The 26078-nt window shown below is 36.0% G+C and overlaps 1 protein-coding gene across 2 annotated transcripts in view; it reads left to right on the forward strand.

Annotated features, from left to right (window-relative positions):
* Nucleotides 1-26078, forward strand: part of ME1 (malic enzyme 1) — a 154031-nt gene that overhangs the window by 43545 nt on the left and 84408 nt on the right. For both annotated transcript variants that reach the window (XM_036379346.2, XM_036379347.2), the window contains exons 3-5: nt 2732-2881; nt 21109-21184; nt 22362-22523. In XM_036379346.2, coding sequence (XP_036235239.1) covers nt 2732-2881; nt 21109-21184; nt 22362-22523 — 388 coding nt within the window. The remainder of the gene's footprint in view (nt 1-2731; nt 2882-21108; nt 21185-22361; nt 22524-26078) is intronic.

A 26078-nucleotide genomic window follows, 5' to 3' on the forward strand; every position in this document is an offset into this window, starting at 1 on the left:
CTTGTCTGAGGACAGACAATACTTTTCTCCCTTTTTATAGCACAAATGATTGTTTTCACTGTTTTATTACTTGTTTTCATTATGTTTTCGATTAAATATGAGTTTCAGTAAAAGATTCCATTAAATACTGAATTTTAAATATATTTTTTAAACACAATGGTGAAAGGCACTTCATGGTTTTAGTTGTGTACTTGGATGTTGCCAGAAGATGCATACTTGTTGTCTAATGCATTATAAACAACCTACATTGAGTATGAAGCATTTTTGGTTTTTCCATTAGAAAGAATTGTTGAGAAATTTGATGCCCTTAACTAAGGAAATTGCAATGCTGAGAAGGAAGACATATACCTGCCATTTAAAAAACCTGATAAAAATTGCACTTCCCTAGAAGTGTTTTTCACTTTATAATAGTATTTCTTATACTTATGTGCATATGATCAAGTATGTAATATTTGAAAATATAAGTAGTATGCAGTTACTCCTTTTGCAAGTTCTTTAGTATATCATGAATATAAAAGTGGCATGATAAATATAAATAAGAAAATAAATCCCCAGTTTAACACTATACTACAGTAAAAACAAAGTGGAGAGTTTTAAAAAATGGTTAAAACTGCAGGTTTTTCATTTGAAGCCCCAAGGGAGCCTTTTGCCAAGCTTTTAGTTTCTTTTGTAAAATTTCTTTACCCCGTTTAAAATCTAGGCTTGATCTGAGTAATAAGAAATGATGATGAAAAGGTATTTTATACTATTAAGCCACACCTCATTTTAAAAGAAATTGATTAAAAAAAAACCCCAGCAACTGCTTAGGAATGGTGCTGTGGCTCACATGGTGTTGAAATGTCCAGTATAGAGTGGGGGCCAAAAATATGCATGATATTCTCTAACATCACTTTAAATGTTCTCTAGTAACAAAAGGAAAGTCTTCATGTGTATTTACAACTACATGTGCAAGAACTTGTATTTCAGGATAAATGTTGGGATAGTCCATCCTCAGGAGAAAGGTTTTAATAAAGAAAATGCTCTGAGAATTCAAGGACATTGCAATATGTGCTATATCATAATGAAATACTGGGAAAATGAAAGGCTCTAGGGAAATGTAATAATATGAAAGAAAATTAGTGTATATGTATGTATATTTTGTAGCTGAGAATTACAAGAGCAGAATATAATTTAACCTTGGAGAACATTCAAAACTAATGTGTATGATGGAAGGTGGTTCCAGCTGCCTCATGGTGATGGTATTTAGAGAAACTGCAACTTTTTGGTTTCTAGATCTTTATCTGTTTAGGGTCTAAAATACCCTTCATGACACAAGGGCAGGGATATTCTTTTGTCTCACTTCTGTCACCTCATTACTATTACTATTACATTACATTTACAGTCACCAACTGCCAAACTGGCTTCCCTTGCCTTGCCTCTAGTGCTGGTTGAAGGTTTACAGAACAGATCCCAATAGGAGCGCTTCCCTGATAGACAGGGATAGGCAAGCTAAACTTGAATGGAATATGTTCAGATTTACTAAGCTGTTCTTTGGTTACCTGACTACATTTGTGTCTTCCTAAAGAATGAGTTGGATTTTATTGGGGCATGTGATGCCTAACTATGCAGAAGGAATAATAATATTATAATAGTTAAGTACAAAAATCTGTAGGCTTTTGGAACGAATGTGTTTTATATGTATCCTCAACACTTGTGTGATAAAATGGTGGGCATATTAAACTTTTTGAGTGCAAGTAATTGGTAATCCATTGCAAATTTAAAAAACTACATAAATTGTATACATAAGTTAAAGATTTTATATTAGCCTACTTATTTTTTACAGGAATACTTAACATTGCTAAAACTAGTGAATAGACAGGTAAGGTGTAAGATCACTAAATTTCTAAATTTGAAGTGTTCACAAAGTGGCAGTCATACCTATGTGAACTGGTATAACTTGAAGTCTCTCATAGACTGATATAATTTGTCACATTCAGCCCTGGAGTTTGGCTTCCTGATTGGTATCTTGAAACAGTAATGTAATTATTCAATGTAAGTGTGATGGTAGTAAAAAGTAGTTCAAGCTAAACATGAACTTTCTTTCAGTCTTGTTTATATGGTTCTTTTTTTTCTCATTGGTTTTCTTTTTAAATAAATATAGACCTTCCTCAAAATTGGTTTTAGTTAGTAGATATAACATTGCAGGTTTCAAGTCAAACGTAGACTTAAGGGATGAGAGGCCATGTGTGTCTGCTTTGTTTTCAAAAGCTTTGTTTTTCAGTATTTATTTGAAGTATTAGTCTGGATTTAAGATAAATTTCTATCTAGGAAAGAGCATGCAAAGCTTAATGTTTTTAGTTCTGTTTTCTTTGGGTAAGTGTGTAAGCTTGTTTAAGTTATATTTAATGCTGGTCTCATTTCAAGTGGAACAACTGATATACACAGCTAAGGTTCTGACAGACTAAATCCTCAATTGCAGCAGAGTGTTTTATACCTGAGAGGGATTATCTTCCTGAGTATGTAGAGTTTGACAATTTTGTGATGGCTTCAGGTTCTCTGTGTCAACCAGTTTGTTATACTTTGTGTCTGAACCATTTGTGCTGTTAAGACTAGGAGGAATTTGAAAATTTTCAATAAGACATAGGCTATTATAGAACAAACATAATTTTAACTATCCAAACACCAAATCTATTTCTAAATCCACTTTATATGTTCCCTTGATGTCTGTCTAATTTTGTGTAATTCTCCACAGATACATGCTGCTAATGAGTCTTCAGGATCGAAATGAAAAGCTTTTCTATAAAGTGCTGGCTTCTGACATTGAAAAGTTCATGCCTATTGTTTATACTCCCACTGTGGGACTGGCTTGCCAACAATATGGTTTAGCATTCCGGAGGCCAAGGTATGTGAGTTTATACTTCAAATAAAAGTAATTGAATCTTATTTTCCTCTTGGCAGATTTCTGTAGGGGCTTTTTACCAACTGCATGTAAACCAAAACTGCAGTAATTGAGATCATCCAAGCTACACTTTTGGTCCACATTAAGCAATAATTTGTGCATTTCTTATCTGCATTAAGAAGGCAAAGGGTTGGTTGATTTGCATTAAAACATGAGTAGATTTTTCATCTTATTGACTGATTATAACTATTAAACTGTATAGTATATGTACTGTATATATACTATATATATATACTATATATATACTGGATAGTGTTACTATTATATTGGCTTAGAATCCTAGCTGCATATTAGAAGAAGACAGGAGAAGAATGGAAATTTAGTTTTAGTTTTGTCTTAGAAACTTAAAAACAAAGACTTTTTCCTGTATAAATATTTATGTAATTGGTATTTTATACATACACACACACACATATATGTTTAAACAATATGTGTACAAACTAAGGATGTCTATGTGTATCTACTGATATCTTAAAAATTATCACAAATCATCAAAGTGCCTGTTTCAGTGCTTAATGATTTCTTGCTTCATAGGTTGGTTACTCTGGAGTGTTTTTATTCTGTGTACAATATCTGTATTTATAGAATGATGAGGAAGTGGTATGAAAGAAGGATGGACACTTCTGTTTCACTCTGCCTCTTGAACATCAATTCACCGAGTGTGAGTTGCTGTTTGAGAATGTTGTGTGTGTCACTGTCTTCATGTGCAAACTGGAACAACACTTTGGAGCCTTCTGCAGAATTTTCTGGCAAAGAAAGAGATAAATGAGCTGTAGCTGTTAACAGAAATAGGTTTTTTACAGTGAAGGCATTGATCAAAAGTAAGAAGCTTGCAAGATGTAAGGGAACAAATGACTGCTTACAAATTCCTCAGCAGGAAATATTTCAGAGAGATTTATGGCTTCAAGGTTTTATCCTTAATGTGAGAATCATTTTGGCCTTGTGACTAATATAATGAGTCAGGACCATCTGGTCAACTGCAGAAAACAAGAATTCCCACTTCTGTGCATATTAAAAAGTTCAAAAATAGCTCAAGAATCCTTATTTAAACCTATGTAATGATCCATGGCTTTTAGGTGCCTCCCTTAGTAAGAGAACTCATCTCCTTTTTCTGCCCCTGTATTTACCACCATGGTGATTTTATTGGCCTTCCAGGAAGTGCTAAATGTGTCTGGAAATTAAGTCTTTGCTTACACTGGTCTCATTACTCCTCATTTTGATATTCTTTGCATGTAAAATATTTCACAAGGAGCACCTCTGCCCATGCACATACTTTTCCCTTTCTCCCAGATGTGTGAAGCATCTGTGGAGAAAAACACCCAGTTTAATTAGAGTCATGGAATTGTTAAGTTTTCAAAAGACCTCCAAGGTCATTGAGTCCAATTTTTGACTGAAAACCACCATGTCAACTAAACCATAGCACATTTCTTGAACACTTCAGGGATAGTGACTCCACCCCCTCCCTGGACAGCCTGTTCCAATGCTTAACCACCTTTTCAGTGAGGAATTCTTCTTGATATCCAACCTGAAACTCCCTGGCAGAACTTGAGACTTTCCTCTTATCCTGTCATTCATTGCCTGCCAGAAGAGTCCAACCCCTGCCTGGCTACAACCTCCTTTCAGGCAGTTGATAAGGCAAGGTGATAAGGTTACCCTGAGCCTCCTCAGGGCTTAACAACCCCGATTCCCTCAGCCACTCCTCCCACGACTTGTGCTCCAGAGCCTTCATCACCTTTTCGCCCTTCTCTGGATGTGTTCCAGCACCTCAATGTCTCCTTTGCAGCAGGGTTGGAACGAAATGATCTTTAAGGTCCTTTACAATCCAAACCATTCTGTGGTTCTATGATCTTTAACAGACTCTTTCCTGCTTAAGAAAATACCCACAATGCAGTCTTCCACTGCACTGTTAGAGATAATCTTTTTCTCAGGGAAAAAAACTTTTCTAAATTATTCAAACCAACTATGCAAAGTAATCAATATAATTTAGTTTAAAATTGCATTCTAGACCATTCTCGTTAGCATTAAGCCTTATATACCAGCATACCTCATAAACAGCATCCTTCATGAGATGGATGGAGAAGAAAATATAAACATCAAATTTAATATTCTGCAGGAGAAAAGGAGTAAAAGATGTAAGATTTAGTTCAGGCTATATCATCTTACAATTTTGATTGTTTTTTTTTTTTTCAAGAAGTTGTGATCAAGGAACAAGGTATAATCTGATCATACTTTAAAAAAAACGTATTCTCATCTGTAAGAACTGTCTGTATCTGCTTTATGCTGACTCATATGGAAGTGCTGTCTTTACAGAGAAGTGACTGTTTTCTTTCATAATGGTTTTTTATTTCAAAACATTTTTTAATATTGCCTCTTCCCACTGTTTGCTATTTCATAGTTTAATACAGATCCCGTTAGAAACAGACTTGGAGGCAAATGAGTTAAAAATTACTCATTTGCTGCAGATCGTATTTATCTCACTGCAGTTTGTAAAGCAGCACCATATTTAGTTTATGTCTGTAAGGATGTTTTCCAATATTCAATTATACTTCTTTACCTTGTGAAATGAGTTTGAAGTGCCTGGCTTGCAAGTTATCTCTTGAGGCAAGGAACAGCAAAATTAATTTAGAGTTGAAAAAGTAGGTTTCTCATGGAATCATTAAATGAGATCATCTTCTGTGACTCCCTTATGTGTTTTTAGAAGACTTTATGTGCTCACATGATGCGCTTACAGTCACAGAAGGACTCTGGCTCAGGAAAAGGTTTTCATCCTGAAGCAATAGTTTGCAATTTTAGAATAAACATTCATGGCTGACCAGCTGACCATCTGATTAAGCATCATTTCTCAAGTGAAGCAGCTGCAAAGTAACTTGACTCACTGGTTTGAAGCTCATCTGTATAATTGACATTTTTTATAATAGTCAACTCTTGGGACTCAACTCAAGATTGCATTACTTACTCTGAATATTCAGCTTTAAATCCACCAGTTTAATGAAGAGTATTATTATAGAAGTTAACAGTACAGATCTGATAGCAGATCTATGACATGCACCTACCTACACCACATTGTTATGTAAACATAATTTAGAAGACCAGTCTGTATGGTCTTCTTCCTAACTGTTGAGGGGGATGAGGGAAGAAAGGATCCTTCAGAGAGGTGGTCAGAGAAGGAATTTGGACCTGTACAGATAGAAGATTACTTATACTGGGAATATAATGATGTTCTTCTTCTATTGTAATGCTCATGTTATCATTAAAAACATTATCTCAGAATCTCTATTAGATCACTTCTTGGTTCAGAGCTTCTCTCCATCATTTAAATTCCTAAAGAAAAAATTCTTCAGTTGCACAAGGCATGTACATAGATATGACAGCTTTTGATTACTTACCAAGAAAGAATCTATTTTTGTAAATAGATTTCTGAAATACAACAGTTCTTTCATCCAACAAGAATAAATATGGGAAAGCTCAATGGAAATTTCCTCTAAGAATCCAAAATCAACTTTTTACATTGTATAGAGAACACCCAGGAGTTTTAGATTCTTGTGTAAACTCAGCATTCAGAGAAGGGAGGTATAATTGCCAAGTACTGCTATGCTGAAGACTTTGGACGTTGTTAAAATCTTAGGTGACTGTTTATATATTGCCATTCCTAGAAGGAAAAGCCATTTCAATCAGAATATGATCAGAGCAAGCCTGGGTAGCTGATGCAGTTACACAGGCATGGCAGAGTTCTCTGAAATAATTTCCCAATGCAGGCACAGAATATCAGGCTGACTAGGAACCATTTTTAAAGCAGCTCTATTGGGTCTGGTGCAGTCTCTTAAAAGGCAAATTATGTCAGCTTTGAAATTGTTTACCAGATATCCTCCTCACTGAAGTGTGTAGTCACTCAGCACATATAAATTTGAGACTTAACCCTTTCTTTTCCTTATGCTTCTCAAAAAGAATGTATTTACATTTACAATGATTCAGATGCACGATATTGAATGCAAATGTTGCAAATGTGAGTTCTTTTTTGTTGACAAATATTTACATGCTGAGATTGCCAGCTGAAAGATAGCATCACTTTTTAATAAAGAAAAGAAATAAGGAATGGGGAAATATTGATTTCCTGTGACAGAACATGGAAAATGTTAGACCTTGGCATCAGAAGTTGCAGTCTGCTTGCCAGCACAAGGTTGATCCCTTGATACATTTAATAATCTTTTTGTGGTTTTTAATGAGGCTTTTATTGGAATTATTTTTCTTAATTTCAGTGGATGTCTGTGGCATCCAAGTCTCTTCAAAAACCAGATTTTGCTTACTGGAGGCCAGAAACTTGTCAAATACTCCATGGTCACATGAGCCAAGAAAGTTCAGTTCCTGGAAGTTTTCGGAGACTCTCTCTCCTTCAGATCTGTGGTGTTGTCTTGATTGAGACTATTAGGATGTCTGGATTTATTTCAGACATTTCTGGTTGCTTCTTCACCAGTCTAACAGCTCCCTTAGGTTTTCTTTCAGCACATCTAGATATTTTTTCCTCCCCTAGATAAGCATATATTTGTATACGTATGTCTATTTAGGGATTTTATTAGTATCTTCATTTAGTTAGAGGTGATTATTTTGTAACATAAAATTATATTAAAAGATGTAACAAAGCACTAGTTTCACAGTTATTTTTCCTAGTATTTTCTGAAAGCTATATAGAATTTTAATCCATAAGTGGAAAAAAGGAAATGTGCAGGCTTTTTAACTGATCTCTTGTAAGGTCTTGACTGTTAGGACAGCATATGAAATCAAAATATTTTGCAATTAAGGCATAAAGAACAGCAAAATGTTTCTTGAAAATAAACTGTTCAAATTCTGTTCTACAGAAGGATCTGGTTTGAGTGGCAAATTACTTTGTAGCATTTCAACAGAGAATTAGTATACCTGTAGCATTTCTTCTAATTTTAGAAGAAAATTAGTGGCTTCTAAAGCCTCATCATGGTGCCAGTTGCAATCTCTCACCAAGGAATTTTGGAATACATTTTGGTCATTTTTCACTTTCATCTTTTGTGAAGATGACAACTGTTGACATATTCCAGGCAACTTTTTTCTCTTTACTTTTTTTTTTTTTCCCCTGTGTATAGCCTTGCCATTGAGTTCATTGCATCCAGTAATTTTACTTTCTGGCATGATTCTGATCTGCTTTTACTTTCATCAAGCTAAAACTTTGCTTAGCATTCTGTTGCTTCTGTGGCTTGAAGGTAAGACTAATAGAATCTTCCCAGCAAAATATTTGCTCTGCTCTGAAAAGCTGGAAAAGGAGAATTATCAGAGTGTTGAACTCCTCATTTCTCCTGGACAGTCTTGTAGACTGGATTGTTCCCAACATGTATTTAACTTGGTCTGTCAGCAGACAGTAATGGTGCTGCAGAGAAAGGTGTGATGATCTTGCACAGATGTCAGTGGGCCTCATTTTGGTCATAGAGTGCTTTGTAAATATTAAGCCAGTTTCTCATGTAAGAAGTTATTGAGGAAAAAAAGTTCTGTTTTGATTTTTGAAAACATAATGATATTCTTCCGTTTATATGCATGTAGTCATCTGGTCTCTCTAGAACTGTTAAATTCGTGGTTTTTCATAATATTTTGGCAATATGTTTCGCCATTTAAGTACAGTGTGAATTTTTATTTTTTTATTAAACTTTCACCTCAGGATAAAATCATGAATGATTAGCCTGTGCCAAACTGAGAGTAGGTAGTGATGACCTAGCAGTATGAAATATAACATCCTCCATGGTTTTTGTAGGTACTTGGTGCTTGCATGTAGGTATAACCTACAGTACTTGGAGGGGGTGGTGTTTACAGAAGTAGCACTTGGAGTTGTTCTTCCATGTAGTCTTGTCTGAGTTGGAGCTTTATCTATTATTAGCCTCTTCCTGTTCTCATAAACTTCATGCATGATTTCTTCTGCAGGTAATATTTCAGGGACTTTTGATCACAGTCATAAAAGCTTTATCCTAAAGCACATCATAAGCATGGAATTTCTGGCTTTCAGACCTAAGTTTGTAGGTGCATTGCTCTGTTTCTTCTGGATGGAATACATCTTGGCTGTGAGCAGGAGGAAATGAGACTATCCCTTCTCAAAACATAACTCTCAAAATGTTTGGCAGCAGTCAGTGTTTGGTCATTCTTAACACAGTCTTCTACGGAAGACGGCTAGCAAGACTCAGTGCTCTTCTACAGACATCCTTGGTGGTTTCTGAGCAAGAGGGTCAAAATTAAAATACTGGCCATGCCTTTCTGTTCCCTTGTTCACTTCCTTCACAGAGTCCTGGATGTTTCCAGGGGATCCCTGTCCTCATTTGGCTTGTACTGTTATTTTTTAAATAATTTCTACTATTTGTTGTGTGAGGTTAGAACTGAGTGTTCTCCCTTCTCCACAAATTTGGGGGACTCAAATTTATCTTTTCAAAGGCATCTGCACTTTGAGCTAATGGGAACTTATTTCTGTGGATTTTGGCATGTGATTATCTTTCTCATTTCATTATATCCTACTAAGACAGTCCTCTGAAACAAAGAAGTTTCATACAGATGCTTTTCACTAAATGGGAAAGACAGTTTGTGTGACAGTAAGTAATGCAGTATTTATTAGAACCTTCTTGTTTCCTTTACTAAAACAGTCATCTTGTGGATCTACGTGCAAAAGACTGGACAAAAAGTACATGATCCCAAGTGAAATGTCTTTACTCTGACTAATCTTTTCTTTCAAGTGCCAATACCACATAAAAGGTAGGCTATATCCTTTGCAACAAATAAACTATGTATCTGCATTTTAAAATAAGGTATTATTTTGGCATGTTACAGTGTCATATCAGCAACTATGACTTGTATCAACGTATAGCCATGTTACTCTTCAATGTCTTCCTATTTTCCTGGAGTTTTAGGGAGATTTTGACTCTATGCCTGCCTTCTGGTTACAAGCTCCCCAATTTCCCAAAGCAGTATATTCCTTAATGAAATGTACTTTAAGAGCAGAGGTTTTATTTCAATTTCACACCTTTACTTGGCCAAAGATTCCACTGGCAACACTAAAGTATCAGGTCATACAGTACAGGAGAGGTCTATTTATTAGCTCTGTCTAACTCTATACAAGTCATATTTATCTACTAAAATTTTCCCCTCATGAAACAGCCTCTGTAAAACAGACAGATTTTTAGTTTCCTAATTGTCAACATCATTTGACTTTGAAAACAAATCCTAAGAGTCATTTCCTTTCAATAATAGAACTTTAGGTTTCCTTAGTTCAATACGTTTTCAAGGACAGCCTATCAAATTCCGTGCAGTGTCTGCATATGATGTTACTCCATCCTTCCTTTTGTACAGAATGATAGGTATAGTTGCCTCCCTTCTGCCTTGAGTGGCTCTGGGACAGCCCTGAAGTTGTAGCTTGCTCTTTACAGTAGTTTGCATGTTGTATCCATCTCCATGGACTGGGATTCTGACCATTCTAGTACTCATTTAGGACAACCCAGACAATAGCAGCTTGTGTCACATGAATAAACAGACAACTGTGACAGAAAACAAACACATTGCAATTCATTGCTTGGGAAGTACTAAGAAAAATGTGTGGGTATCTTTCTCCCTTCCTAGGGCTATGCTATGGGAGGGAAAGAGCTTCCTTCCAGATACCAGTGGGATGAAAAATAAATGGTGTTGCTGCATGTGTTTACAATTAGATATCACCAGCAGCAGGGATTTTTGCATTGGTAACATGAGCTTGTAGCAGAGAACTGTTATATTTGACTGATAAACATCTAGTGCAGGGTTTTGTTTTAATATTGAGATCTTCTCTGAGATAGAGGAATCCTACTCTGTCCTTCTATGCAAAGAGTTTTGCATGTCCCCAGTAATTCCTGATGTTATCATCTGATACTGCAAAACAAGGTAGCAGTAGTATTCAGATGAGATGCCAGTGATTTAGAGGCATTACACTGCTTTATTAGCTCATTCTGTATATATTCCAGCCCACGCCCAGAGGATGTTTTCCTTTAGGGGTGTGCTTACACTGGAGTTTCTCCAGCTCCCATTTTCTGTACATTTATTGCACGTCCTTTGGCACCACCCAAATCCCCTGCTTCCCATTCAGCAGCTTCTCTGTTCAAAATGCTGTCATTACTCAGCAGTCCAACACTGTCTCATTGTTGCATTTCCAATACAAGATATTTAGTAGCTTTTAAAAAAACCCTACAGTAATTCCTGTAACTGTATTTGGTAAAGTCCGAAAGAGGAAGGAAAACCCTCGTAAAATCACTGCAACTTTGCAGTAGCTTGGCTATTCTAACATCACAGTTTTCTGTCTCTATCTACAAGCTTTCTAAATAGATAGTCAAGTCTTAAAATGAAAAATCAAAAATGAAGACAAAGTATAAATATTTTCAGCCTTTAAGAGCATAACAAATAGGATGATTGTGTGTTGTAATACATCTTGTGTTTCTCTGTATTTATAGCTAGATGTTTTGGTCCAGGAACTTTTTACATACTCCATTTGGGAGAGCCATATGCATAGGAGGCTTCTGAAAAAGACAAGAAAAAAAAAGTTTTGGAATAGAAGTGGACCCTTTTATTTCTTGCAAGGCGCTTTAATCCCTTTTTAGCAAAGATTTACAGCTGCATAAAATTGTTTTCTTATGGGCACAGCTGAATTAAAAATGTCAGCAGTGTTAATTATAATATACTTAAAAATACTAGGTCAGAATAACATTACTGAATCTATTGTAGAGTAGCAGTAACATCATGTAATTTGCAGCTGCGTGGAGAAAGGTTTGTGAGGCATCTGACATCCTGACCACTGCTCTTTGAGTTAAGTGGTGGCACTGAATGTCAGTTCTGCTTTTTGGCTAATGACTGTTAGGTGATTAAGCCACATGCATGAAATTCACTGTCTTTTAGAAAATGGTGGGTAAGAGCCTGCTGCGAGCATGGATCAAATAGATAAATGTGCATAAACCAAACAAAGCAATTTGTAAGAAAAGCGAGGACTTCCAGCTGAAGGTAGACAGTGATATAGAAGGCTTAAATCAACTGGCAAAAATAAGGGAAACATTTACTGAGAAACACAAAAAAAGAAGAACAAGCTTCAGTTTGTACTGAATTAGAACCCATGCCTTTGGCACAAAGATGGTCAAAAGCCAGTTCACGTTTTTGCTTCTTAATTTCCAAAGTGACTACTTTTAACATGAATTTTTTTTTAGTCTTAAAGAAGATGGGAGTTTAGGGGCTCTCACATCTTCATTTTAGTACTCTAGTATACTGAAATTAACTATTGTTTTTATCATTCTGGTGGAATTTTTTCCTTTGCCATCTAAAGGAAGAGCTTCCTGTTCCTGAGATGAAGCTGTAATGCAGCTTACAGAGACACAGCAGCACATTTCCATTTCAAAAGTTCACAATATTATGACAACTTTATTGTATCAGAGTGTGTTTTTGGTTGCTTTTAACTTTTCTTTTAGTGTTCTTTAGATTTATTGAAAGCACATATGAATTTACAGGCTTGCTGTGCTGTATGTTAAGGGTCAGGTTATTCATACAGCCTGTTTTAGGCAACAGTATGTCTGAGAGTTTCCCTTGGTCATCCAAAAGAAGCTTCTTAAACATGACTCGGATATTTGTCTCTGGCAATGAAAATATGGAACATGGTTTGCTTTCTGTTCAAATTTTTTTTTCATGAATAACTAGTATATGAGTATGGGGAACTTGTCATTCTCAAGAAAATGGTGTATTGAAAAAGATTTCCATTTTGCCTTACTCTGAAAGAAATGTGCCTATTTCTACTTTTACTTTGCCTCTTAACATAGAATGTAGCAATGCTCCAGTTGATGGCATTGTAATGGGATTCTTCATGAGGGTGGCTGTAATGCCAGTCATTTGGTGAATGGCTTGTTCATTCAGTCTTAGAGTGAAACAAATGTCATCTTTGAAAGATGACATAAAATATGCCATGTGGGCTTCCAAAGGCAACGTCCTCAGAAAAGCTTGTGTGCTTTCTGACACTGCACTTGAGGCTTTGATTCCCTTAAAGAGGCTGGAAGCCCCCTAATGACGTTTCACAAACACTTCTGTTGTGATTGCTAGATGATGATATTTGAATACCCATGGGACTGGCTCTGACTCCTCGCTAGGTCCTTTCTGTGTCCTGTGCTTTGTTTCCTGTATGTGTGTAGTGAAGACCAGCAATATTAGGTTGTGTTAGCTGGGATTGTTGCATGCTGTGTTTTTCCCCAAAATGTTGACCCTGACTTCATGAAATGAGAATCTTTACATGGGGTCATGACTAAATTTTTATAAAAAGGAGGAAAAGTATGAGGCTATTTGCCTCTGTTGGATGAGGTTGATATATTACAGATTTTTAATGCCCGAAATGTTTCCTTGGGGTTCCATCTATTATAATTCTCAAATTTTATGATAAAGGCTTCTAGTAATTTTAATTGAGTCAGAAAACCATTATTTTTTTTCTTAAATATATTTGATTAAAACCACTTTGTATAGGTAATATATATGTCCTGGGTTTTTCTGGAAAAATATTAATACTTCTTCTGTGAGTGAATTTCAGAAAATAATTGGTGTGTTGGAACTTTGTTAACATCAGATTACATAAGTCTTAAGAATAATCATGCTGCTTCTCAGTTTCTCTGTCTGAGATAGAGGTGGACCTGCAGCTGTTTTCCCCATGTTAAAAGTTGTTATTGAACACAATACTAAAAATTCAGTCTGTCTCATACCTTCATTCACGCTGTAAATTTAACAGGAAGTACAGAAATAGGGCTGCTCATCAGCTTGTTTGCATTTTTAAAAATGTGCACATGGTAAAGGGAGATTTGTATTTTTTCAGAGTTTTAATTTTCAGCAGTTAGAGTCAGCTCTACTAATGGAAGATGGTGTCTCATTTCAGAAGTGACTTTTGCAGTGAAGTTGGGTAGGATATGCCATAAGAATAAGCATTTTTTAGTAAGTCTTTACTTTTATCCTGGTTAATAGTTACTGAGAGCAAATTATGGTGATTTAAAGGTCAGTTAAGAGGCCCTAAAGGATGTTATTGTCTAAATACAGGAAATTTTCCGTGTTCCAATGACCCAAGGCAGCACAAGTTGCTGAAGTAAATAAGGATAGTGATCTCACTTGTTTGAGTATTTCACAGTTTAAGTAGCATTTAAAAGTTTTTTGTTTTTTTTTTTTAGAGAAGCATCACCAGCATTGCAACATGATGTGTTTGTTTATGGCTTTCTACACAGTTAACATTTGCATAAAATAATACAAACATGATTACTATTGAAACAGAACAGCAGGTTATTTTTTGTCTTAAAAATGAATGGATCTGGCTCTGATAAACTGTTCTCTCATTCACAGTCTTCAAATACTTCTATTTGTGCCCATTAGAGTGTAAGTAATTAAGTTATTTATTGAGCAACTGTCAGAGGAATTTAAGTAGCTTCTGGAGCAAAAGAGCTCCAGTGCTTAAACCATAGTATTTTGCAGAGTCTGCCTTTTCCTTTGCAAACAAACACATCCCATTGAATTGCTGCTGTGTGGTTAAGCTGATTGTTTAGATTAGTGATACTTTAGGAATATAGTAAAATTGATAAATTCATGTTTTAAGGAGTGACTATAAAAATATTATTTGATTTAGTCTTTTCTGTATGAAAAGTATGCATCATTAGTTTGGATATTCAGACCACAAAACGCTGTGCAAGTAGAGGAGGTGAGGCACTAAATGAAAAACAGTGTTAGATATCTAGATATGCAGTAAAGAGTATTTTATATGAGTAATGCAAAACGTCTGCAATGACTAAGTCCATGAAGTTTTTACTATGAAGTATTTTTAGTATAGTTTGAGGTGAATATTATGGTTTCCAAAATTAACTAGAGATTTTTTGATTATTAGTGAAGTGTCAAGCTATAATTATTCTTGGTACCGTGTAAAATTGGTTTTAAAGTTTTCCAGTGCAAGGCTTGTAATGCTGTTACTCTGATTATTTTTACAATATAATTTTTTGGGGGTTGAATGAGAGCAGTCGAGGTTGGGTTGCTTCATTGGGTTGCTTTTTATTGCACCAAAGCCTTGACTTCTTTTCCCACTTCTAGAGCCTATCTGGTGGGCATTTTACAGAGTAAAAGCAAAATGTTTCAAGAAAAAAAGATGTTTTTTGCAAAAATCTGTGTACACTCAAACTCATAATGTAGAGATTACATGCTTTGGTGTAGCAAGAATCTCAAGGGGTTGAAAAAGTCCAGACCTTTTGGAGAAAAGTAGTAAGACAGGACTGATGCAGGTTTTGTTTCTGTTCTTTTGTCATTTGCCTTCACTCTGTACTGCTATGGGCAGCTTGTAATTTTTTTTTCACTGTCATCCACTCTCTTGTGTTACAATTTAGAAAATGTCTGCTATATGCAAGCTCTGGAGCTGGTTTCAGATGCAGAAGGGCAGATGGAGCAATGTCCGTGTGATCTGGCCCCTGGCTGCAGGTGTATCAGGACTGTTACAGCAAGTTACATAAATCACTATGTTGCAAATTGTGGAAAAGCAGCCCCTGGTTCCCTGCTTCCCTAATCCCACATGAGGTGGAAGAGGGAATGTGTTGAGGCCTGAAGTTGGTTTTCTGAGTAAACCCAAGATGTGGGCAGAAGGAATTTTATGTGGAAGTTCCTGGAACCCATGGGGTTGTTTGAACCAGCTCTTCTGAGTGAGTGCCACCTGGATCAGTCTCTTTGAAGCACACAGTGTCCATTGCCATTTGTCAAAGAAACAAGGCAGAGCCATGGACTCTAGTTGAAGATCTTGGGCAGGCTTGAGCGTAGTGTGGATACTGTATTCACTTCTGGCAGCATTGAGAGCACTGCAACTCACTGGGGCTTGCATCAGGAAAATTATAATCTTAAGTAGCTATCTACCCCAGTTGTATTTTTAATTATTTTATCATTATAATTTATTTTTAAATAATGTTTTAACATTTGTACTAAAAGATTTTCCCAGCATCTGAATCTTTGAGTCACTAGAGTTATGTACCTTCTATTTCTCCTAACCTTATCCTTTCTTTTCTGAAACTTAATTCCCCTGAGGTCATATTTTCAAATGCCAGGCTTACAGCTGCTGTCTTTCAGGTTAACTTTATCACTTGCCAGCTTTAAAGGCTAATTCACATTGGATACTGTATGGTTCTGTAAGTGGTCCAAAATGTACTTCTCTCTTCTCTATAGATGTTATTTTTAACTGTAGTGACTATTGGAGCATGACACTCACCAATAGGGATTGATGAGCAGCTTTGATGGACTTGGGCATGGGAAAGGAGGCTACAGAGGCTGCCAACACTAGATAAAGACTGTCACGAAACAGTGTTTATCAGAAGAGATTCTTAAAATAAAACTAAATGTTGGTTTGCTTGTGTAGCTGAAGATAGACTGTTCAGACCCCTTGACATAAGCATTTCCCATTTACAGGGATTATGAAGACTGTGTTTTTCTGTATTTTAATAATTTCCCTACATTCTTATGCATGAGATAACACATAATATTTATAAACTTTTATGTCTTTTCAGGATTAGTATCTTACTCTCATTGTCATTCATATGTTGCTTGAATTTACTTTTTTATGAACTACATCTTATTCATGTATAGCTCCACACTTTCAGAGGTTTTAGCGGTACCTACTGTTTGCTTAATGCTTCTTTCCTGTTTTTGTTTTAGTCTTTATTTGCTTCTTACAAATTTTTCTGTTTAAATATCATTTGAGTGTGCCATGTCTAGAATATGTAAAGCCCAGGTTTCTTTAATACAGATGAATTCAGGCTGACAGTCAGTAGCAGCTGCTATTTCAGCATCAACTATTTTATATGTTGAAAAACATACCTGCGTATTGCAAAGTAATGAAATTCATCCCTGTACAAAGGAAAAGGTAAAGAAAATAAAGAAAGCTGTCAACAGCTGCGTTTCTTAAATCAGCCCATCTCTTATATTTATTAGGCCTCAGTGGTCTTGCTATGCAAAGGAACCTGCTATGGTAAGGTGTAATGAAAACATTGAGGATATTTTATATGAAGAAATGAGACCACATTAAACAGTCACAATTGGAATTGTGGTGAAAAAAGAGCAGAATGTTCTTTGGGGAGGATATAAGTACTCTTAGTTCCTAGTACAAAGTTTGTATTGTATTGCTTTTTATGATTTTAAAAATACAAGGGAATTTCAATGGGGACCAGGGAAGTAGAAGTATTTTACCTATTCCATGCCAAGTGCAGAAGCTTGAAAGAGTCTAGGCTGAGAAATAAACTTTGTCTTGCCCCTGAGATTTTTTTTTCTTTTTTTTTTTTTTATTATTTTTATTAGGCTTGTTTAGGCTGCCTGGGGAAGTGAAGTCACCTCTACTGTAACTCTATGTACAGTTCATAATTCAAATAACAGTCTTGAATATGTAGGGTTGTAGGGTTGTGAGAAAAGTCTGAACTTCTTTTCATTCAACATGTTTGGCATTTTCTGAGACATGTTAAGATTGCCTCCTGTTGTTATAAGAAGAGGAAAGAAAGGATTATTCTGTTACCATGACACATTTTCCTAAAATGTTCTTTAATAGAAAATAGAACAAATACATTGCTGGTAGATCATTGCTTCCTCGAAACATAATAAACAAATACTCCATTTAATTCTGTTGACTTTGTTCTCATAGATGAGAAGTTTAATAAAACAGACCCAAATCATGTGCTGTAGAATGACCTCCACATAACTGGTAAAATTTGCTGCAGTGGAGTGAGCTCAGTGACCCAAGATAGATCCACCCTTTGTTGAGTGGATCTTGATGTCCTCATGTGGGCTTCCCACCCTTACTCTTCCATCTTACTGCTGGTGTGATGAGAAGAAAGGAGGCATAGTTACTTCTTTGTCTAATTATTCCTCTGCTGTAGTTTCATACATTTTCTGGCTAGCTGCAGTGGGTGTCACTAGCAGTGCTTGCTTTGGCTGGGCTGGTATAAGCCAGTGCTGAGCTGGGGGCTCACTGGAGCAAACTGGTTCCAGATGAGCACTTCTGCATATGTGCTTAGGCAAGTTCTATCATATGTGCTTAGGCAAGAGAATCTGCACTGCACCGTGTTCAAAATGAGCACATTAATTAGAACACTGATGTGAGGCTGCAAGCTTCAGAACAGTTTTAACTCGCAGTTTTGGTGATTAGCCTTCTTGCCTTGCAACAAAAAGTAGTATGTATAACTGAGATACCAATTAAAATAGAAAGGACCACACTGTGTTGTAAAACCTACAGTTGCTTTTCCAGTGAGCTTGCCAACCCGGACTGCTCTGAAAATGTGTGCAAGAGAACTTAATCCTGCTTCCCCATGGTTGCTTTTCTTCTTAGAAATGTGATTATGTGTACACTGAAAAACAAGCAGCATATTCTTTCTCATAATTTTTTTCTGCTGTGTCTTGCTTCTTTCTCCATGTGATTGTATGTATTACTTGTCCATGTGATTATATGTGTTACTTGTCCATCTGCTTTAGCAACTGCATCCTGAAGTGCTTTGTCAGACAAGTGCAAGTGCACATCCTGCAGGCCATCTCTTTCTCATCCAGCAGAGCAGGGTGTGCATCACTGGCATGACAGTGCTTATTTTTATCATTGACATTATGCTGAAGTGGATAATTCAGTCATATTTCCAGATTGAAATACATGTAGATTTGAATCCAGTTTAAATCATCTAGCTTGCCCCATGCTTTATTCTTCTTGTAGCTGTGCTGTGACAGCCCCAAAATAACTATAATGTCTGCTAGGTAGCCACAGTGCTGGCTACCTTTTCAGCTTTTCAGCCCTATCCCACTTAAAATAAACGTATGCAGTTGGTAATTTCCCTAACTATAGCACGACCTCATGGAACAGAAAAAAAACACATGTAATGCTACCTTTTGATGGCTGTCTGCAGGTAGAATTGCCAGTGAATTCAGTCCCAGTAATACCAGCTGAGTATTCTTGTGGCTGACACCTGTGAGTCAGGGTTCCTCTTACCAACCTTGTGTATCTACCTGCAGAGAGTACTTTACAGAAGAAAAGTGTTTTAGTTAAAGAAATGAAGGATAACTAAAGAGATCCAGATAAAAGAAGAAAAAAAATCATCTCTCTTATTCTGTTCCCTTAAATTTAAGAGCATCTTCTTGGTCAGGCCAGTGTATCCAGAAATGTCTTACACTAAACTACAGAAAAAATGGAGGGAAAGGGAGAAAGAGGGGAGTGGAATGCTTTTGACATCGCTATTTACACTTCAGCTTCTATTTTCCTTTGTGGCTTGAATCTGATCCTGCTTGAACAGATTTTTGAAATACGCTCTCAATACTTATTCAAAGGTCCTTACAAATGTTCTAACAAAATTCCTTCTGGAGCAGCCACCCTGCCTTTATTTTCCTCTGCTGGGGAATTTATTCCAGGGTGACCTCTCTCCCTAGCTTGCAAGGAAGAGGGCATTTAGGCACACTGGGCTGGGCCCTGACTCTTTACAAAATCAATACAAAATCTTGGTTCATTTAACACAAATCTATTGGGTTGGTGTAAATTGGAGAATGGAGACAAGGAGAGGCGTGATCCCACAAGATTGCTTTCTTCCAGCACTCTGTGCTTGCTTTCACATGCTGTCACAGCTGTCTCTTGAGGCTAGCAGTTTTGATAAGATGCACTTTATGATTTAACAGTTCACAGGCTGTTTTATAAAATGATGCATGGTACAATACATCAGAAAGGAAGCATCATGTGTTTTTCTTTACTGTTTTGTGGATTTCATTGTTAAGGGACATCTTTTTTTCAGGTAGATGGCTCACAAATAGAGATGCTTGTGTGCAGTAAATACTAGAACTTTTCAAAAGTGTGATAAAATTAACCCTCCTGTCCTGAAGACCTGTTGCCTCCACTAGGATGGAGAAATTAATTTGCTGACAGATGCAAGAACTTAGAATAAGAAACATTATTAAGAAACAACAGAGATACTTTAGTATCCAGCCTGTGTGTGTTAGTTCTGAGCATGGGAAATGGACAAAGAGGGAGAATGAATTAGAAATGCCAAGATGAGAGAATTTCTTCTTCTAGGGAAAAATGCGTAAAATGAAATACTTTGGTTAATCACAACATAGCTCACATTGCTTTTTGTCCCAAATAATAAAGAATTTCAGTTGCATATTTTTGATCAAAGAAGGAATAAAGACCCTTAAATATGAAATGCAAAATTCAATATAAAAATATAAATTGCATGATAATTTATATACAAACGTATAATGTAATATGTTTGAAATTTTTAAACATATGAGATTAAATATAATGTTTGGACTAATTTTTCTGTCTTGGTTAGTATGCATTTTACACTGCAGGAGATTTTTTGCTTGACTTGGTATATGTGCAGTCATAGCTGATGAGCATTTTCTTGATTTATTAGTTTATTTAGACCTATAGGACCCACTTGTATGAATATGAGGCCATATTCTGGTAGACTTAGATTTCAATTATTTTTTCAATAATTTTCTCTAAGTTTAGCTTTAAAGTTTTTTAAATGGGCAACAGGACATTCTTTAGAATAATTCTAGAAGATGATGCCTTATACTTAGTAATGCAAAGTGTAATTACAAGAATGCATCTTTGGCATGGGCTTCTTCATTGATGTTTCCTTTGTAGATTTTGAGAGATTGCATTTAAGTGTATTCATGGGTTTTGAGAGATGATATTTTTCTACCATCTCACATGAAAAAAGTAGATAAGAAATTGAATTAAATGAACTCTGAGTGGACACAAAATAGCAATCTAAAGAAATAGGGAGGGTGTTTTTCAAACACATAACTGAATGCTCGTGGTTTATTTTATGTAATGATAATATCTAGCTTATTTCAGGTTTTGTTTGCAGCTTAAAGGTTTGGCCTGTTCTTGCTTGTGAATATTAGGACTGCTGGGGCAGTAGTCATCACTGTCATAGGAGGAACTCATTTTGTGATCAGGGACAACAAAAATGCAGATGATTAGTTTACTTATTCATACAAAATTAAGCTCTACTATTGAACTGAATTTATGTATGTTAGAAACACATTTGCATTAGTTTAATGTATTATTTATTCGGTTATACTTAATTTATTTCTATTATATTGATTTATAATTATTTAGTTACCTGTTTATATGAAAAATATTTTTTTATTTGCAGAGGTCTTTTTATTTCTATCCATGACCGGGGTCACATTGCGACAATGCTTAAATCCTGGCCAGAAAGTGTCATCAAGGTAAGTAAGGTTTTAGGTGCATAACAAAGCTGATGCTGTTTTGTACCCAAGATGAATTGGTTAAGATATTTTTAATGAGCTTTTTATCAGTTTCGATTTTGGTGATTTCTTAATTCATTTTTTCGATAGAAAGAATTCTGTTATAGCCAAAGTTTGAGTCATTTAAACACTTTTTAGATATAGGTGTCCTTTATTGATAATTGGTCAATTACATTGAATATTATGTAAAAAACCACCCTGAATGCTTTTTCTGCATTTCAGGAAATCAAAGAATGGTTGAGGTAGGAAGGCACTCATCTAGGCCATCCTCCTGCTCAAACGAGGTCAGCCAGGACAGGTTACTCAGGGCTGTGTCCAACCTTTGAGTTTTGAGTATCTCCAAGAATAGAGATCCCACATGATTCTTGGCAACCACACTCTAGAGTTTAAGTAATAGTTCTTCACTTCCAGTGCTTCATGATCGCTCTTAAAAAAAAATCTTTAATTTCCAACTAAAATGGCTTGCTACTGAGTATGACAAGAAAATTATTGTGTTATCAGCTGTTTGCCATACTGAGCACTTCTCTCCTTTATTATGAAAAGTCTTATTAGCATAGACAGTTTTTGGGGATTACTAAATTATTATATTTCTGTCAATAAGAACACATGCTTCCTGATATGTACAAGCATGATGGAGTGTGTTATTTACTCAAGGGAGGAAGACATAGATCTTTGTAGGTTAAGAACTAGGTACTTGTAGACAGCCATGACAAAGGCCAGTAGGAGTGACTGGCTCTGGTTCTGCTGAAAACAGACATGACAAAACCCAGGAGTTTGTGGTTCTTCTTTTTTTTTGTGGATAACTTCCTTTCCCTTCCTATTCTGTTTTCATACTGTTGACAGAAAAATGTGAGAGGGAACAATGCCAGTTCTCTTGTAATGTAATACTAAATCTCTTGTGTATTCTTAAAAGTTTTATGTGAAAGTCCCATTTAGAGTGAAGCAAGGGTCTAAAATAGTGTAACAAAACCACCGTAAAATATAATAAAACAATTTTTTTGCTTTTCTTGTATTGTTGATTTGTTTGCACCTGTTACAGTTTATACATGTAAAAAAAATTATGGTAAGAAAATAATGGAATACTTGGTACATACAAGCAAGGAAGTGATTTTTACCATACCTTCATTTCTTCCTCCAGGCTATTGTGGTGACTGATGGTGAACGTATTCTTGGACTTGGAGATCTTGGCTGTTATGGAATGGGCATTCCTGTTGGTAAACTGGCACTTTATACAGCATGTGGAGGAGTAAAACCTTATCAGTGTCTACCAGTGATGTTGGATGTGGGAACAGATAATGAGGTAACTCCTTTTCTGAGGTTTAGTGAGGGGTTTTTGTTACAATACTGGCTTGATTCTGTGCAAACTAAAAAGTTGTAAGGAAAATGTCTCATCCTAATATACAGTGTAGATATACTCATCCTAATGTGCAGTGTGGACTGTTCTGTAATGTTTAAGTAATTAAGGACACTGTTGTCTCTAAAAATGTGCTTCATACACTGTACATGTTAAAATAGGGTGTAGGAAATTTGGTCTCAAGAAGAGGAGGATGATAGAGTTAAAAATATAATTCAAAGCAGCATTCTTTCTCCACTTCTGTCACAGAATTTCTCTACAGTGATTTTTGATGTGAACTTTGAATTCAGATTCAGAATAACTATTTCATTTTGGTGAAATGCTTGAGGCTGTAGTCTGATCTGTGCTGGCAAGGGGTGTCTATGTAATTCAGTTGTATGTTCCCTTTAGTTATAAAAAGCACTGTAAATTTTCCCCAAGTGAGGTTCTAGTGCTTCAGGTAAGTGGACCTTACCCTCTTTAACTTAGCTTCCCATTTGTGTGAAATTCAGAGGTTTAAACTTGTTGAGAATTGACTCTCTTCTTTACAGTACTCTTGGGATTACTGGTTAATTACTTGGCCTTGATCTTCCCCTTTTTTTTTTTGTCTGAAAGAATATTGCAATACTTGAAGACTCTGAATGATGTCAAACTAAAAAGAAAACCACCTGCAATGTATTTACACTTTTGTAGACATAAAGATATTGTGTTATAAGTGATGCATGTGTTAAACTTCATGCATGATAAATGTATCAGAGATTTATGTGTATTATAGCTAAACAAAGCATTCCTGCACCAGTACATTTAGCTGGGGCTTCTGGATTGTTGGGTGTGTGCATCTTCAGCTTTATACACACGCCCTCACCCCTGCCCCAGTGGGGTCATTTAGACTCTGCATGATGAAAGCATTACTGAACAAGAAATGTCTGCTCCCCTCTCTCTCTGTCCCACCAGAGCCCCCTTCTAAAAGCCGACAGGCTTTCTTGTGAGATGTATCTGAGTGCTGTAGCAAGTAGCCATATCAATTCACATATAAGTCTCATTAGCTATAAAACATTTTAATTTTTGGTTTGAGCAGTTATTTTGGTTTTGAGCAGTTGGGCCAGTTTTGTAATCCATTCATGAATGTTTCTCGGCAGTTAATTGCATCAGCTACTTCTGTTACTTCAGTAGTTTTTTCATTTTGCTTTTATGCTGGTGTTTCACAGTAATTTTAAATTTTTTGTAGCATATTATTTGCTTGAAAGATATCAAACATCTATATATACACACAGCAACAGCAAAATGGGCTTATTCATGTTAGTAGCCCGACTTTTATGTCACTGTTCTTGTGATTAGGCATTGAGGTCAATGTCTGTGAAGGAGTGGCACACAAAGTATTACAATGTGCATAAAATTTGTGTGACCTTAAGTTTGTTGATGCTCTGAAATACCTTCTGATCAGGAGGATGCCTTTTGTTTGTTTGTTTTTTTTCATTTTGGGATATGGCTTCTTATTAGGACCATAGGGAATGAGACCTCTGAATTTGGCTCTTGGGTTGGGAACAGGTGTGACTTTGTTGCTGTACCTCTAAACTGATTACATGACATGGGCCTGATAGTATTCATTAATGGGAGCTTGGATATAGTTCTCAGGCTTCTTTATCAAAGTCAGGGATCCTATGGCACTATCTCTCTTAGTTTCTTCCCTCAACACCCTTTCTCTCACCCAGTGGCACACCCTGTTCCCTCCTTAACACTTATGTTCATGTAGCCAGTTGATGAGTCGCTATAGAGAACTGAAATGGCCAAAAAGCATCCACATTTTGCTGGCTAAGCTGATTATATTAGGCCAAGCTGGCATGGAATTGCATTGCAATTCCTTATCTTTAACGCTAAACCTCTTGAACAAATAAATGTATTTTTAGGCTGTATTTTCTTAGTCTAGTCAGGATTTTCCATAGTAAGACACAATCGAAATCACTCTTGCAACTTTTGCATATATAAATAATAATTATGCTGAACATGGTTTTTTTTAAATGTGCAGATGTTTTCCATTTAGATTAGCTCCTTCTCCCATTCTGTGGGGGCCTCCCTTCTTCAAAGGAAGTTTTAAAAATGTGCTTTTGGCAACTATAATGCGGAGGTGCACAACCTGCAAATTCTCCAGAAAGATTAATTCTTACTCAAAAGCAGATTTCAAAAAACCCCAACTTCACAAGCTCTCATCCTATATTGTTTTGTTGTGTACAGAACTCAAACCACAAACTTTGAGGAGCAACTCACTCAATTTGAGATGGTTATTAAAGTCCTTGTTACTGTTAGTTTTAGCAGAGGTGTTTTTAGCTAGGATATTATCCTGCTACTCACAATATCAAGGAGAGAAAAGAGAAGCAAGTAGAGCATTTTTATACAATTGTCTATATAATAAGCAAGAGAAATAGAAACTGCTTATTTATGGTTAAAAACTTGACCTAGTAGAAAGTCCCGTGTGACCAAGCCAGTAAATGGTTCCATGTAGTCAGTGTGGGACTGAGTGTCCAAAAGAAGCAGTGTTGACTGCTGCCAAAAATAACAGGCCTGTTTTGTAAGGTATTGACAGAGCAAGTAATTACTGAGGAACATTTTTATTCAAAGGATTTAAAATATTATTTGGAGTACTGCTAGTTATTTACTACAAACCATGGCAATCTCACTAGAAGTTATGCCTTACCAGTAGCTGTGTATGTTTCAGGTGTGAGGATGATGCTTCTTAGGTGGGATTTCAGTGCAATGAAAACATACTGAGGCATTAGTCTGAGTGCTGATATGAAATTGTTGGAAATCCTGACGTGGTATGACCTCTGGATCCTGAGTGTTCATCTAATTTTGCAGAGATATATGTTAAATCACCTTGCAATGTTTAAAGAAATAGACTGTGGAAGAAAAATTAATAACTGTCAAGATATACCCAGCTGCAATTTAGTGGAGACCTACCTGAAACACATGTTCAGCACTGGAAGAGGGATGGTTTAAGGAGGATGGAAAGAATCAAGCTGGATCAAAGGGAAACAGTTAAACATCAAAATTAGAGTGGTGGTTGTTTTCTGCTTAAAAGATGTGGATAAACTCTCACGAAATAAACAATGTTGAGACAAGCCTTGTTGGCTAAAAATCAGTCTGGCTTACAGGGATGTGAATACTGGCACTTTAATAAAATCAACCGAACAGCAAAGCCTAGTAATAGAAACCAAGGTCAGAAACTATCCTTATAGGCAGTAAAAAAGCAAAAGACACTAAAGAAAAGTAACTTAATGAAAATAATTATGAATAGTAAGAATAAGGTTTTCTGGTTTTCCTGATGCTTTTCTTTAGTGATGGTACTTATGGAAGTATTAGATTGTCCCTATAAATATGGTAGATACTTCTTAAATATAAATTTTACCTGTCTTAGCAAAAAGTCCTATTTCCCATCTTATTAACAGCAAATGAATATGTTGAAAAAGCTTGAAAAGTTTGTCAAGTTCCTTAAATCAGAATGTCCAAATAATGCTTTGTCAGTTA

Source organism: Molothrus ater, chromosome 3 (assembly GCF_012460135.2).
Source record: "Molothrus ater isolate BHLD 08-10-18 breed brown headed cowbird chromosome 3, BPBGC_Mater_1.1, whole genome shotgun sequence".
NCBI classification, from domain to species: domain Eukaryota; kingdom Metazoa; phylum Chordata; class Aves; order Passeriformes; family Icteridae; genus Molothrus; species Molothrus ater.